This window comes from Parasteatoda tepidariorum, chromosome 8, assembly GCF_043381705.1.
Source record: "Parasteatoda tepidariorum isolate YZ-2023 chromosome 8, CAS_Ptep_4.0, whole genome shotgun sequence".
Classification (NCBI taxonomy): Eukaryota; Metazoa; Arthropoda; class Arachnida; order Araneae; family Theridiidae; genus Parasteatoda; species Parasteatoda tepidariorum.
In genome coordinates this window covers 32,967,196-32,983,666 of record NC_092211.1, presented here as the reverse complement: position 1 = coordinate 32,983,666, position 16,471 = coordinate 32,967,196, and the positions used below count along the sequence as shown (strand labels likewise).

At 27.7% G+C, this 16,471-nt stretch overlaps 1 protein-coding gene across 2 annotated transcripts in view; it reads left to right on the top strand.

Moving 5' to 3' along the window:
• Window positions 1-16,471, top strand: part of LOC107441513 (band 7 protein AGAP004871) — a 61,661-nt gene that overhangs the window by 19,620 nt on the left and 25,570 nt on the right. The window contains exons 1-2 of one of the 2 annotated variants that reach the window (XM_043040860.2): window positions 8,380-8,461; window positions 11,081-11,152. In XM_043040860.2, the coding sequence (XP_042896794.1) occupies window positions 11,110-11,152 (43 nt within the window). In that variant the 5' untranslated portion in view covers window positions 8,380-8,461; window positions 11,081-11,109. Of the gene's footprint in view, window positions 1-8,379; window positions 8,462-11,080; window positions 11,153-16,471 lie in introns of those variants that run through there. The other variant, XM_043040859.2, reaches the window with a different exon arrangement.

Sequence of the window (16,471 nt, the reverse complement as noted above, 5' to 3'; positions counted from 1 at the left end):
TCCCTGGTCCCTATAAATGGGAGCATTTATTATTTAGATAAAAATTTATTATAAAAAATGTAATCATAGTTTTCTTGTCTCATTAATTACATTTATCACTATATTAAAGCTTCTAATTCCTTAAGGGATTTTTTGTTTCACATATTTATGAATTTAGAGTGTTTATGACTTTTTTTTTTATTATTCACTAGCTTAAATCTAAATATTAATTCTTAAACTACACCCCAACCACTCATAAAAAGTTAGTATTATGCAAGTGATTGAGAAAAAGCATTTTATAGAAACTAATGTTTTCAAGACAAAATTTATTTAATAAAAATAAAATTTGTAATATATAAGGCAAGTATAAAAACGCGTCGATGTTAATAAGTAGATAGTATATATTTATTAACATAGTAATTACAAAAATTAAGGAGATTATAGTACTTGTTTAATTAGCCTGTTAAAGACAAGTTTTCTAACTCTAATTTTAAACCTTTTTTTTCCTGAATAAAAAATTCTTTAACATGAAAATAATTTCTGATTATACTTGCAAATGAAATATACTAACGAAATTATTTATTTATTAAAATTAATTACTTTTCTCGAGAGCAGTTACTTTGTCTCTAGCTATTTTCTTTTTCTTACGCTGTTTTTCTTTACAGGCTAACGACATTTAACGATATATTGATGAATACTTGCGTTATTGATTTTTTGTTGTTATGATGAAATTATTGAACTCATCTTTACTAATAACAATAATTGAATAAAAGAATTCTTTTCCGATTTATAGATTTATCTCCAGTTTAATTGTCTTTCCGAGTTGACAGAATATAATAATTATTTTCAAAAATATATATCTAAACTAGCAAATGACGAATTTAATGTTTCATTTTAACACATGAGTATTAAATATTGATTTTTTACTTCTTTTTTGTAAGCTAACTTTTTTTTTCTTTTGTAAGCTCACATGATCTCTAGTATTTTTTTTTTATTTATTTTATTTTATCGTTGAACAGCTCACCCAACTTTTGTGTTTTCGACTACTAATGTTTAACTCCGTAGCCTAGTAATTTTGAAACCATTCTTGAAGACAAGGAAACTCCTGGATCAGGTGTTGGAAGAAAGTTTCCATCGTAAGGATTTTTTAATGTAACTATCACGCATTTGCTTTGCATGGAGTGGAAAACCACCAAAACCTCCTATGGTTATCCTGATGGCAAGAGGACTCCAATCCTTGATCCGTCTACCTCTGAGGATATTTTATGTCAGCACTGTCGTGGGTGCAAGCCGGATGCAAAATTCATATTGACCAGCCATCGCTGGGATTCGCACCCAGTTCACCTCGGTGGAGGGTGAACGTGCTTTCCTCTGAGCCATCACAAGTCTGATTTCTAGTATTATAATTAAACTTAATTTTAATGATGTCACAAGTTCTTCTTTAAATTAATTATTTAAAATTTTTTAATAAGCTGATAGAAATAAGAGGACCGGAATTTTGGAAATTTATTTCATCCGTGTTGTGTATTATCTAAGAGTTTGCGTGATAGTACAAGACATTTATAATATTTAGGTAGTTTTCTATTCTATATCACTAGTGTTACCTAGTTGTTTATTATTTAATTTTAGCATTTGGTTTATCAAAAAATTAAATTTATTTATATATATATTAATTGAAATTATGAAATTTATTATTTAAATGAATTCATTTCATCTTTTACACTAGATCACTTAGGCATATTTGAAACAAAACATATATTGTTACTCATTTTAAGCGAAATTTACTGATCTACAGCATTTGCATTTACACTGATTAATACACAGCGTTGTTTGAGAGATGTCTTGAAAAATACCTCAAAAATACCTTTTTTCCAGGTCACGTTTTTTGAGCTAGAAGAAGTCTCTTTTCTTCCCAGTTGTAATTGGCAAAAGCAAACTTAACTCATGTTGAAACATTACCAAAGCAGTTTTTAAAAAAAATTTACCTGCAATTTTTTCCGAATTGAACTTGTTTTCGTTCCCTAACTACCGGACTGAAGCTGTTTTTATTTCTGATACATATTTTTTGATACTTTGATATTATATAATATATATAAGGAAAAATATATATTTGTAATATAGAATGTCTCATACGCCTTAACATAGATTTCGCTATTTAATTTTAAAACGTAGAAGTTGTTCTTTCACAAGAGCCATAAAAAGACAATATTCCAATTAACAGATTATTTTTTGAAGTTAATAGGTTATAATCCTTGGAGATATATTCGTTAACCCTTTCGCGCCGACTGTCACAAATACGTGCCAGCATGAAACCGTATCAATCAGGGTAAAAAGATAAACTGGTAACCAAAGTAGTTCTTTAGTAGTTTATTTGCGGACGGGGTAATGGTAGTTTGCTTTACTTAATTCACCACTATTTAGTTCAAATTAAAAAACTTTTATCACACATGGATTGGATGTGTTAAAATTAAAGTGAAAGTAAAAGTAAATCTATCAAATTAGCTATGCCCAAAGTTAAGCTACCGCTTTTTATTTTTTACCATCCTGATACTGATTCCTTACGAATACATTTATGACTCGCCCGTCCCGAAAGGGTTAAGAAAGTTCCGAAAACTCCCTAGAATCTATATGGCGTCATCTTTTAAAACGAATCAAGATGTTCAATTTTTTCCATTTGGACGACGCTTGAATGCATTAAAAATTATTTGGAAACCAATTCCCTTTCAGAAGTCCTTAGAACGGTAAAATACCTTCACTATGAGCAGCTGCCCTGAGATGTTATTAAAAAAATTATGTTATTAATAGAAATGTGTTAGAATAAAATATAAGCTGATGAAATTAATTTTTAATTCAATTCATATTGAAACTAAATTTATTTAATAACCAGAGCTGGACTTAATATTATGTTTAATAGAAATAAGTTCCTTTTATTGTTTGGCTGGTTTCAAACAACTTCCTATTGTGGAAGCCATTTTATAAAATTTGGCGTTTTATAAATATCAATATGGGCGTGAACATCCTTCTTCATGGTGGTTATGTTATTAGATTACGGCTATAAAAGTCTCGAATTTGATCTAAGCCTGGTCTGAAAATAGCTTTTGCGAGGGTAATATTAATTTGTGTTTAGTGGTGATACATATTTAACAAATAAATATTTACAGGCAGATCATTTTTAGGGTCATGACAGCATTACGGGTACATTTTTTTACGGTTAATGACTGCAACAGTTTTTGCGATCAGTGATCTAACTTAGCACTAAAATTTTTTTACAGAGCACGATTTGAATAATTTTCGAGCTAAAAAAAACGAAATACCATGCTAGTAAATATTTAAAAATTACCAAATATGCATAAAAAAGAGAAAATCTGATGGTTCTATATACTTTTAAAGTATGTTAATCTTTTCTAAGCTTACCTTATATTTATTGTTATTTAATTTTGCAAATACTTCTCTACAAGTTAGGGACACAATCACTTACTTTCTAAGCTTTTATTTAATTTTATTTTAATATTGTGTCACGTTTTAACTACTTAATCAATACTTCGTATAAGAGAATATTTCCTTTGAATACTATCACCCTAACAAAAAAGAAGGTTAAAATTTCATTAAGGTTAAAAAGAAATTTTTATACATAAATAAAAGAAAGTTTTTTTAATAGTACGCTAGCTTCCCAAAACTTAGAATGGTAAACCTTTGCTTCATAAAATTTAAATGATTATAAAAGTAATACCCCGCAGTGCTTCAAAATGCTTTCACTGTCTTAATTATAAGCATCCGTATTTCATTCTGTTTACTAATTACAATTCTTCGAAAACCCTATTCTGTAATTATAGGCAGACTATCTGTAATATGTTTTCCCCTTTCATCAGTATACTCTTTTTCATCGTTTTCTTCTTCAGTTACTTTCTCATCAATATTAATTAATTTAGGCAAAGGACGAAAATAAATCTTTCTCATTGCAGCAATTGTGGTAACATCCACAATTAAGCTCCAATTGACTTAATCCCAAAAGAAGGTAATTAACTATTATGTCTGCAAATTCATTTATTAATTGAAAAAAGTAATTATATTTAAAAATTCACACCAAAAATTTAATATTGGGAAGCCATTTTGTTTTCCCGAAAATGCCAACATAAATTCCAAACTAGAAACATTTATAAACATTAAAATATGTCTCTAAAATGATTTGGGGATTAGTTTATATCTAACATCATTTTTACATTAATACTAAACATTAGTCTTCCACTAATAAAAGACAATCTGCTATTACAAATAAATTCCATTAATTTCTTTAATATTTAAAAGAATATTCTACGTGAGAAAATCCATTTATACAATTCAAAGGTAATGAGTTTTATATCCATGAGTTTGTGAAACACCTACTATGAAACTGGAAAGTGAGACAAGAGGCCATGTCAAACTCAAAATTAAGACTCTGCATTGAATGTTAAGCAACCTGTTTATTTCATAAGCTTTACCTACCGTAGTAATAATCGTTTATTTGGATTAAGATAATTGATGTGACATATGGAGCTTTATTAAAACTTTAGAAGCATTTCAGAGCTTTTTACTTTACTTATTGGATGATAATTATTTTCTTGGAACTATATAAAACGACATATTTAATTCAAATGTCCAATTTAATACGAGTACATTTTTAATAATGACTAGATCAAAAATAAGCTCGATGGGTGAAAACAATTAAAATTTTACTTATTTATTTTCTTTGTACAAAATGGTCAAACGTAATGGTTCAAGGGATCTAATTATCCCACAAAATAAACAAGAGTTGTGGTTTAAAATTTAAACTATCTAATACAAACAGTAAAAAAAAAGATTCCAGAAAATTTAATGTTTAGAGTTCTAAAATAGCCAAACAACATAAATTTCTCTTGTTATCCATTATCTCATAAACGTGTTTTTTTATTTACAAAACAAAAGCAAAAAAGCATTGATAGATCGATCTAAGTCAAAGAATTAAAACACTTTATCGACTTCTTATTTTGAAAAGTTACAAATAATTAAATAACCCTAAATATTTAATTTCAAATTTAAATTTAAACTTTAGTTGTCATGGTAACGTTAGTTAAATATATTATCAGCGGCAATTTGCACCATTATTAAAATTTGGAAAAATACGAATTTCCTAAATTATTATAAAATTAATCGAATTTAAATAATTTTTTTAACTAAAAACTCAATAAATACTTTTTATGTTTTTGTAAAATTCACAGGCCCATAATATTGAACCTTTTCCTGAGATAATGATTAAAATACATTTAGAAGGTTGTAGTATACATTTATTATTTTTTTTCTAAATTTAAATAGCAGACTAATCGTATCTTTCACATTAAAGTGTTTGCTAAGCGAAAGTTTTGTTTTTAAAAATAGAGAAATGAACGCAAGTTCTTATATTATTAAAATTTGTGGCAACAGTAAAACTTTCTACGTCATATCTTCTAAGTTTTCTATTGATCATCAGTTGTTATGGAAACAATGACGCATGCGCGTCCATCAAATTCTAAACGATGGCTCATCATATTCGTTTGAATAAACACGATTAGCTGACCCATGTGTGAGTATTGATTCTCATTATTTCCATTTCTAACAACGATCTAGTGTAAATATGAAACATAACTTACTAATGACATTATCAATAGTTCTGTAAAAATAATACTGATAAGCAACGTTTATTGCAAAAACCGGTTGTTCAGTCTTCAATTTATCTAAAACATAAATACTTATAGTCAATAAATAAAAAAATAATTTTAGTTTTTAAGAAGCAGATCTGTCTTCAACATATGATATTGAATTTTAAAAAAATAGTTATTGATTAATTTTGAAGATAAGTTTAATTAAAGATTAATATTTTGTTAATGATAATTTTGATAAAAACTACATATTGATTAGTGCTAAAAATTATTCATAGTTTAAAAACTAAAAATTATTGATAGGAAAGGAAGAAGGGAAGTAAAACGAATAATTTTTATGAATTTCTTGGTGAATTTAAATAATGACGATGATTTTGTTATTGATAGTTTTCAAATTGATAGTTCTGATGCTGATAAGTAAGGGAAAAGGAAGTTGGTGCGAATAATTTTTTATAAATTTCTTGCTGAATTTAGTTACTGGAGACCATTTTGTTATTGATAGTTTTGATGTTTGAAAAATAATGGAGAAGGGAGTTAGAACGAACAATTTTTATAAATTTGTCAAAAAAGTTTACCAGTATTAATTTTGAGCTGCTAAAGACGATATTTTTTTTTTTATAAAAATTTGAACTGCTGAAGACGATATTTTTTTTAAAAAAGTTATCTGGAGTTGCAAGTTTTGTTTTGAAAATTTGCGATGAGTTTGAGTGATTTAGAAAATTATTCGATGTTTTTATATCGAAAATTTTAAAAATTATAATTTCTAAATGTAACACCTAACATCAACATAAGAAATTTTCTTCTATTTCTTTGAGTTATAAAGTATAATGATGAAGCATTAAAATATGTATGCAAGTAAATATGTACTAAGCTATTTAGTAGCAACAACTAAATAAAACTAAACTACACTCAGTGGCGTGACAGCCAATAGAGGGCCAAGGCCTAATGTGCCCATCTCAATTTTCTTGACCTTTGGCTCTGGGATGCAGGAGCAGATGTTCCGGTTAAGTGGTCAGCCGAACGCGTAACCCCCCAGTGTTTAGTTCCCAAGCATACTTGGTACCCATTTATTGACCCACTGAAGGGAGGAAAGGCTGAGTCAACCTTGCCCGGCCCGAGGATCGAACATAGGACCTGTGGCACAGATCCTCGAAGCCCTACCACTCAGCCACCGGGCGTCCAACTAAATAAAAAAATCATGCTAAATACATATTTAACTTTAAAACAGAAAAAAATTTGAGGCACATAATTTTAGAATTTAAAACGTTAACTTAATAACTTAATAAGCTTTCTTTTCCTCTCAAAAAGAAAGTTAACAAAGATTATTTTGTTAAACTTTAGTCAGTATGTCTATAAATAATGAGTGTTTTTTTTGAATTATGTTCAAAATGAATATATGATAACTTCACGAAACAACCAAAACACTTGTTATTTTCTAAGAAACAAAGGTACAAAAATAGGCAAAAAGAAGTTGAGAAAAGAGCATGAAATTTGAGTGCTTGATAAGGTAAATAAAGCATTTATGTAAATGCTTTATAGTGAAATTTACCGTTACTTAAATTAGATTTTTGTTATTCAAGGTATTTAAACAGATACTTTTCTGTTGCTTTTTTTTAAAAAACATCTGAATTCAAAATAAAATTCAGAAAACGTAAAATTTAAAGTAACAAGTTATTTATATTTTCATAACCAAAGAAAAATTAACAATATTTATTAAGCCCGATGCATATTTTGCATATTCTTTAATCCTCTGGATATATAAATTTCAACTTAAATTTTAACTTCAATAAGTGATACTTTGAATTCTTGCATTTTTAATTTTATTAATATAACATCGAACAATATATCTGATAAATGATCTGGTTTTTTAATCCATGATTTTTAAACGACAATGTAATAGACTTAAATACAAATCCAATTTGCCTTTTATTTAGACATTAAAATTAATTTCATTATTAATTATTTAAGTGAACAATACCTTGTAAACATTACTATTTCACTTATGCAGAAGCGATTAGCTCTAAAAATATTTACACGTATACAGGTAAAATCCGAAGGTAATAATGACTACTACTTTCATAATAATTATTTTCCTTCAATTAATTTTCACTAATTTATTTATTTCTGAAATTGAACTGGTTACAAAAGTTCCTTTCATTAAAGTCTATGTTTTTTCTCTAAAATATTTTAATTCTTTTAAAATTAAAATTAAGTAATGGCAAGTTTCCTGTTTAAAACTTATTGACCATATTTAACCCTTTATGTCACTATTCGCAACAAATAAAAAAAGCATGAATATGTTTTGAAGGACGATTTCTTGCAATCCTGTAGCATTACTCATGGCACAACTAATTTTTTATTAAGTGGTGATACGAGGCGATTTTTAGAATTGGAATTCAATGTATTGCTTATAAAGATGCTCACATTTGCTTCAGAAATGTTATTCAATTTGAAATTTCGGAATTGAACTGAACTGAAATTTTTGAACACTTGAATCTTTATGTCATTTTTCACAATGTTGCAGAAATCAAATATTTTGTCATTTGTATAATGTCGTGGAAATGCAACAAACNAAATTTAAATAGCAGACTAATCGTATCTTTCACATTAAAGTGTTTGCTAAACGAAAGTTTTGTTTTTAAAAATAGAGAAATGACGCAAATTCTTATATTATTAAAATTTGTGGCAACAGTAAAACTTTCTACGTCATATCTTCTAAGTTTTCTATTGATCATCAGTTGTTATGGAAACAATGACGCATGCGCGTCCATCAAATTCTAAGCGATGGCTCATCATATTCGTTTGAATAAACACGATTAGCTGACCCATGTGTGAGTATTGATTCTCATTATTTCCATTTCCAACGACGATCTAGTGTAAATATGAAACATAACTTACTAATGACATTATCAATAGTTCTGCAAAAATAATACTGATAAACAACGTTTATTGCAAAAACCGGTAGTTCAGTCTTCAATTTATCTAAAACATAAATACTTATAGTCAATAAATAAAAAAATATTTTAGTTTTTAAGAAACAGATCTGTCTTCAACATATGATATTGAATTTAAAAAAATAGTTATTGGTTAATTTCGAAGATAAGTTTAATTATAGATTATTATTTTGCTAATCATAATTTTGATAAAAACTACATATTGATAAGCGCTTAAAATTATTCATAGTTTAAAAACTAAAAATAAGTCATGTTCGGGACGATAATAAATTATATGTTGTTGTTGTTTATTGTTTGTGCTGTTTTAAAAACTCATTTGCGTAATTTAGGATATTATTAAATCTAATCTATCTTGACTTTTTCAGCTGACAATTTTTAAAACTAACTTGTAAAAATTGCATTTACGTTATAAACTAGTATTTCTTTCATATAAAAAATTTAATGAAAAATAATTTAATTTGATGATTAAATTTCATGTTGAATTTAGTTACTGGCGATCATTTTGCTATAGATAATTTAGATATTGATAAGAAAGGAAGAAAGGAATTAAAACGAATATTTTTTATAAATTTCTTGGTTAGTTTAGTTACTGGCGATCATTTTGTTATTGATAGTTTTGATATTGATAAGTAGGGGAAAAGGAAGTTAGTGCGAACACTTTTTTTATAAATTTCTTGCTGAATTTAGTTACTGGAGATCATTTTGTAATTGATAGTTTTGATGTTAGAAAAAAAAATGGAGAAGGGAGTTTGAGCAAACAATCTTCATAAATTTGTCAAAAAGTTTATCAATATTAATTTTGAACTTAACTGATAATTTTTTATAAAAATTTGAACTGCTAAAGACGATATTTTTTTATAAAAATTTGAAATGCTAAGTTTTGTTTTGAAAATTGGCGATGAGTTTGCGAGTTTTAGAAAATTATTCGATGTTTTTATATCGAAAATTTTAAGAATTATAATTTCTAAATGTAACACCTAACATCAACATAAGAAATTTTCTTCTATTTCTCTGAGTTATAAAGTATAATGATGAAGCATTAAAATATGTATGTAAGTAAATATGTACTAAGCTATTTAGTAGCAACAACTAAATAAAACTAAACTAAACTCAGTGGCGTGACAGCCAATAGAGGGCCAAGGCCTAATGTGACCATCTCAGTTTTCTTGACCTTTGGCTCTGGGATGCAGGAGCAGATGTTCCTTTTAGGTGGTCAGCCGAAAGCGTTAAATTTAAATTACAATGAAATTTAAATTACAATTTTAGGCAGAAACAGTTTTTGCATTTCGAGCATACTTAAGCAGGCTATACAATAGTATTACATATTTATATATATATGCTTAATTTTTTTTAAAAATAGTGGTGGATTAAAAATATTATAAATTAAGTTTATAAATTCAAGAAACATATAGAAAGCATACATTTTACTACCATTTTAAATATAGAAATATAGTTTTACGCCAAATGCGTGAAAGTTGGCAAGTATGAGAAAAGTTTGCTAATTTTATCATGATACCTTAGAGCATGACATGAAAACCATTTATTCAGAAATATTTCCTTTTCTGTTTTGTACTTTTTACTAAATGTATGATAATCAGAACGAGAATTTTCCGTAAACCGTTAACATACGATTGAAAAAATAACCAAATGAATGGTTTAAATAACGTATTTCTCGGTTTTATTAACCAGAGTTAATTTCGATTTTATTAACCAGGGTTTTAATTTTGTCCAGAAATGTCATTACCATAAAATAAAGTAATTTTACCAGAATTTTTTTCTTTTCCTTGTGATTCATTTGTCTACTATAGTTCATTATACCCGCATATTCTACTATAGTTCATTGTCTACTATAGTTCAATATACCAGTTTTGAAATGTGTCAAATTTTTGTTCCGAAACTACACAACCAGTGTTTTGTTTACTTGATTACTAGACGCTCAAGTACGTTTATTATTTGTAACATTTAGGACGAATTTCCTCAGTTATTTTTTATCCTTTTTTATTTTATAAGATTTGCTCTGGTTGTAAATTTTAAATTATTCAAAATAAACTGCAGTAAGTCAGAAACCTGCTGTGTCAAGTCTGCTATTGCAAGTTGGTTTAAATATAATGATTGTTTACCAGCGTAGTTCATTTTTAAAAGAATAAAAATGAAATTTAGCTAGTTACAAAAGGTGAGACTAAAAAAAATTGCATTTTCCTCAATATATAGTTTTATATTGTTGAATTAAATTTACTTCAATATGCATAGTGTCGTATTATTATTATTTCTTTTTTAACCAATTATTATCCCTCTCATTCCTAAATTATAAACGAACCTAATGTCTTAAAAATTATTTTGAAGTGATTTTTTTTAAAATTAACAAACTTATGAAGTTTCGTACACCTCTCTCCATTCCTTTTTTTCTATCTCAAAATTTAGTATTCGCTTTATTGATAACTAGAAAATTATTAATTAGACTTATAGAATTCTAAAGTATGTTTTGTTATCCAATAGAGTATGATCGAATCCGTATTCCTGTTGAAATGGTCACAAGGAATTCAGCAGAAAGAGTTTCGTTCGTTCCAAGTATGTATATCATTTATTCATCACATTATCCACTTTAATATTATTTATAAACACATGTCACACAATATTTAGTTTTAGAATTTATAGTTCTTTTGATTAAAACATTTGAATATTTTTAGCACATTTTTCTTCAATTATTTAACAGCAGTGTCTGTTTGTAGATAAAAACACTGTTTTGTATACCATATACTTTATTTTAATTATTTTTTACTCTTCAACTTCACAATGCACTGTTTTTTTGTCAAAAACTTGTTTTTAATAAAAAAGCACACTTTTTTTTTATGTAAATTGTATTGTAAAATTGTATTTGGTGTCTTCGAAAAGCTTACAAATCAATGCCCTATAATTTTGAACCCAACCCAGAAGATAAGGGGACTCTTGAACCGAGCATTTGACAAACTAACCTTCTAGGAGGACTTTTTAATTTAACCACGAAAGCTTTTCCCGGTTAGCCCGATGACAAGGGGATTCTGAGCCGTGATCTGTCTTCCATTGAAGGTATTTTACGTCAGCACTGTGGTCGATGCGAGTCAGAAGTAGCATTTGTATCAATCATCCACCTCTAAAATTCAAACCTGGGTCAAATCATGGGGAAACGGACATTCTATCCCTATTAAGAGCCACCGCGACTCTTTCTGGTTATCTTATCATTATTGAAAAGTCATCAGAAGTTTCTTTATCAGAAATTTCAGTATTGGCATAAACTATTAGCTGCTATATAAAAATAAACCACCAATACTTAATGCCTAGCTTTCAAGATTACGAACATTCTATGGCAGAAATTTATTTTAAATGTTAATAATGAAATCATTTATATAATTTAAGAGAATTACAGTGCAATTTTAAAGCGTAGTTGGCATGTAACTTGAGGATTAGTCAAAAAGTTTGCATTGTTCGTATATATTCAGAAATAATGATCATGATTATGTATTATTAATTGACAGAAACCCTAATTTTTGACTAAACTGTTTTAAAACTGTTGTTACTTGATTTTAATATATATTAAAAATTATATTTTCAATGAAAAATTGCTAATGTAAGATTTCAAATTTTGTGAAATTCCTAAACTATTTCAGCGCGTCAATTTTCAACCCAAAAAATTAACCGATTTAATTGAAACACATTTTTTAAAAATAAATGAAATTAAAGATGAAGAAAAAATAATTAAATATTTTCAGAATCGTTTTCAAATAGGCGAGGGTAAATTTTTATTCTTTAATAAAAAAACGTCAGGTTGAGGAATGGCTAAATGGTGCTTAGAGGAATGATACAAGCTTGTCACTTTATTTACAAGCTTACATTGCAAATTAAGTTTGAAAAAAAAGTTTTGATAAATATATGTTAATTGTTAAAGGAACTAAACTTGCCGTTGTCAGTTGTAATCATATTTACTTGATATATACCTCTGGTTTCTAAAACTATGTGACAAAGTTTTTGAAGTTGTTAGAAACAGTAAAATCAGTGTATTTTTTTAACATCACTCTTTTTGGCAAAATCTATAGACAAACTGATTTAGAGAGGACAATTAATTAAATTTTAGACATTAGTTATACATTGTTAGAATTTTCATTCTGAAATTACAGTAAAATAACTGGCAGCAACCTGCCTATCCAATTAACCATAAAGTTTACGAAAGGAACATTTTTTTGCCTCTATGGTATTGAAACCATTTACAAATAATATGGTTAAGGAACAATGAATACAAACGGTTTTGTAACAAGTTACAACTAGCATGGTTTCAAAACCGCTAAAAAGAAAATTTACTGGAGATCGGAGGCCGTTTAGCTGACTTATAGTGCTGCCATCTATGTGTGAATGGGAGTATTGTATTCTAAAAGTCCAGGTTTACAAAATTCGGAGTGCAGATTACTGTAAACTTTTCAATGATGGTGGTATCAGTGGGGACTGCAAACCCCGTTCTGTTGACCATGAGATTGACAGATTAGCCCTTTTGGCTATAATATGTTGTTACAGCCTAGTTGGTACGAATAAATTTCTGATTGTTTAACCGTATTAGGAAGGAACAATCAATAAACTTTTCTTTCTCACAATTAACTGTCTGCTGTGATACACAAACAGTTGAACACATTTTTTTAATATTATTTGACTGCCTTGTTTGAATATGGTACAATAGCAATTATTCAAATTTTTATTTAACCATTTTTTCCGAGAAATTTCTAGCAGTGTACATCTGCTTTAGTTTCTTTTATTTATTTTTGTCCAAGAGCCACAGAGTACAAAACTTTAAACAGTTGAGTCTCTGTCAAATGAATAATCCATTCCACAAAAATAGGAATTTAATGACGCATTTGGTGTTATTAATCGTGATTTTGAAACAAATGGGCAGTAAAAAATAAATTTCGAAAAAAAAATTTTTTTATTTTTTTTTTACTATTGCTTTAATTTCAATTTCTGTTATTAAATTCATATTAAATTAAAGCGTACCTCGATATAATTTATCAGTTTTTTTATTGTGGTCTTAATAGCATAACAAATTTTCTTTAAACTTAAAACCCTTGACTTTTACATTCGCCAAAATTGCGAGTTGTGAATAAAACTATATAACTTTGAAAAAGCACAGATAATCTTAAATATTCAGACATATTATAGTTTTTATAATAGAAAAACATTATTCAGTGTCGGAATACGTATAAAAAAGAGGGTAATACAGAGATGCAGATAAAAATAGCAAACAAGTTATAACAAGGTAGAAAAGGCTGAACAATAGGGTGGAGTAAAACTTTAACAAAATCAAACAAATGAAGAGAGATAAGAAACAGGTGTGGTGGGTTAAGAGGAGAAGAACCTCATATGTTTATAAATTAAGAAATTAAAAAAATATGGATTTGAAAATTAAAACTAAGTAACTCAATGGCATCCATTTAATTTGTACAACTTTCAATATCTGGGTTTTCACCATACCCCCTACACCAGGGGTGTCAAACTCGCGGCCCGAGATGAGCATTTTTGCGACCCAGTCAATATGTCCGACGCAAAGTAAAAATAAAATAGAAATGTGAATTAGAAAGAAAACTAGCATATAAAATTAGAATATACTTTATTTATAAACTATACGGATCATTTTAAATTGTTCGCGCGAAAATGTAAAATTCTAATTGGCTTGCGGCCCCTGCCATTTCAGGGATACTGCATCGTATCAAAAATACGCAGAAAAAATTTCAAATCTTAGAACCGAATTTGAAACAAGGCTTAAGGATTTTAATTCCTTGGAAGACAAATTTTGTTTGTTTCCTTCGATTTTCTCAATAAATATAGACTCAGTACCCAGTAATATGCAAATGGAAATTATTGAGATTCAGTACGACTCAATTTTGAAGTTAAAAGAAGCGGGTGTGACTGAATTTTACAAATATTTACCGGCAAAGGTTTGAAAATACTTGAAAATTCGCACATGAAATTATTTCTATGTTTGGAAGTACTTATCAGTGAGAGCAATTATTTTCCGTTATGAATGGAAATAAATCTCCTGTCCAAAACCGTATTAATAACGCTCACGTTTGGTCTATTTTGAAAGTAGTCTCGGCCAATAAAATTTCTCCCGAAATAGGAAAGATAGTAGCAGAGAAGAGATGTCAAGAATCAAAGAATAATTTAACTTTATATATGTTTATTACAATGTACTATTCAAAATGAAAATATTTATTTCAATAAATATTGATTTTTTTTTTGCGGCCCACCTAAAGTAAGGCATTGTTTATTTGGCCCAAGTTAGCTTTTGAGTTTGACACCCCTGCCCTACACACTAGTCTCTTAACTTCGTTTGATTGTAATTTTAATTTGCTTATAATTTGCTTATCAATAATCCACTGTTTCATTCTCTGCTTTGCACGAAAGATGCTTCATCATACACTAAGAAAAAAGTTTGTCCAAAACAATCAGAATATGGTAAAATTTATCGTGTTTCTAGGTCTAGGAAAACACCGAAAAGCTCGGCAATTTTTACGGAAGCACCTTGGTAATGATTTTGGTAACATTAATAATAAAATATGGTTTTATAAGATATGATAAAAATTGGTAAATGTGGTAAAATTTGGTAATTTTGTCATGATATCATAGAGCATGGTAAAAAAACTATTTTATTATTCGGTTAATTTGCTTTTTAGTTTTGTATTTTGCACCAAATATGTGGTGATAAGAACTATAATTTTGCAAAACCAGAATTTCCTGTAAACCGTTACTATAGGAACAGAAAATTACTAAATGAATGGTTTAAAAACCGTATAATTTGACTTTTAATACCGAAATGATGAGTTTCTTTTGACAGAAATGTCAATGCTATACTGGATGGTAATTTTGCAAGAATTGTTTTTCTTTGGGTTTAGAGTTCTTGTTTATGTTGTATTGTTTATTTTTTTTACATTGTTTAGTTTTATTCGTGTATTTGACAAAGTTGTACTTTTTATTTTTTAACTCAAGTAGATAAATTATACGCTTTTTATGCCATTATTACCATTTTGTTGAAAGACGGAAAGCATAAAACATGAATAACTTAAAATTTATCGATATTTGTAGAAAATTAAACTAGATAAAATATCAAAAAGAGGCAGGAAGCATATTTATCTCAGAAATACATGAATAAATTTTAGAACATTAAAAAAAGTGTATGTGCCATTACTATAATTTTTATTCCATTTTTTTTCACACTATATTATTACAGTAACTTATTAATATCATCATTATTTACAGTTCGTGTTGAATAATTCATTAAAAAAGAGTAAATTCAAGTAAATTCTAATATCTATGTCATATTTGCATAAAACTAGATCCACTTCCATAGTAACAAGTGCATACAAATATAAATTGCTAGGTACAATTACAATTACGTTAGTTGTATAAATTTATTGAGAAACGTTGTTTTGTTTGAAAATAATTCTATGCAAGTGAAACTAAAATACATAATTAATTAGTAAAAATAAAGCTTAACTGGCAATTCCTAATGTAATGACTTGGAAGCATGATTTTTATTCAAGACACATATTTTTAAATTATAACTTATACATCCTGTAGGTCAAATTTAGATTTTCTTAATTACTGATACATTCCCCCACAGGCAGAATTATATTACAATTCCATTTTTAAAATATAATTTTAGAATTGATTATTTATAGATATTGATCTTAAGCTGGTATACTAAATTTCAGAATCATGCAAAATTTACTACAAAATGAATGAATAAAATTAAGCAAAATCGAAATTAGCCAAAATCGAAAAAAAACACAATTTGCCTATTTACTGAACTCACATAATTAACATAAATCTAACATAAAGTAATTTTAACATTAATAACTACCATGAAAT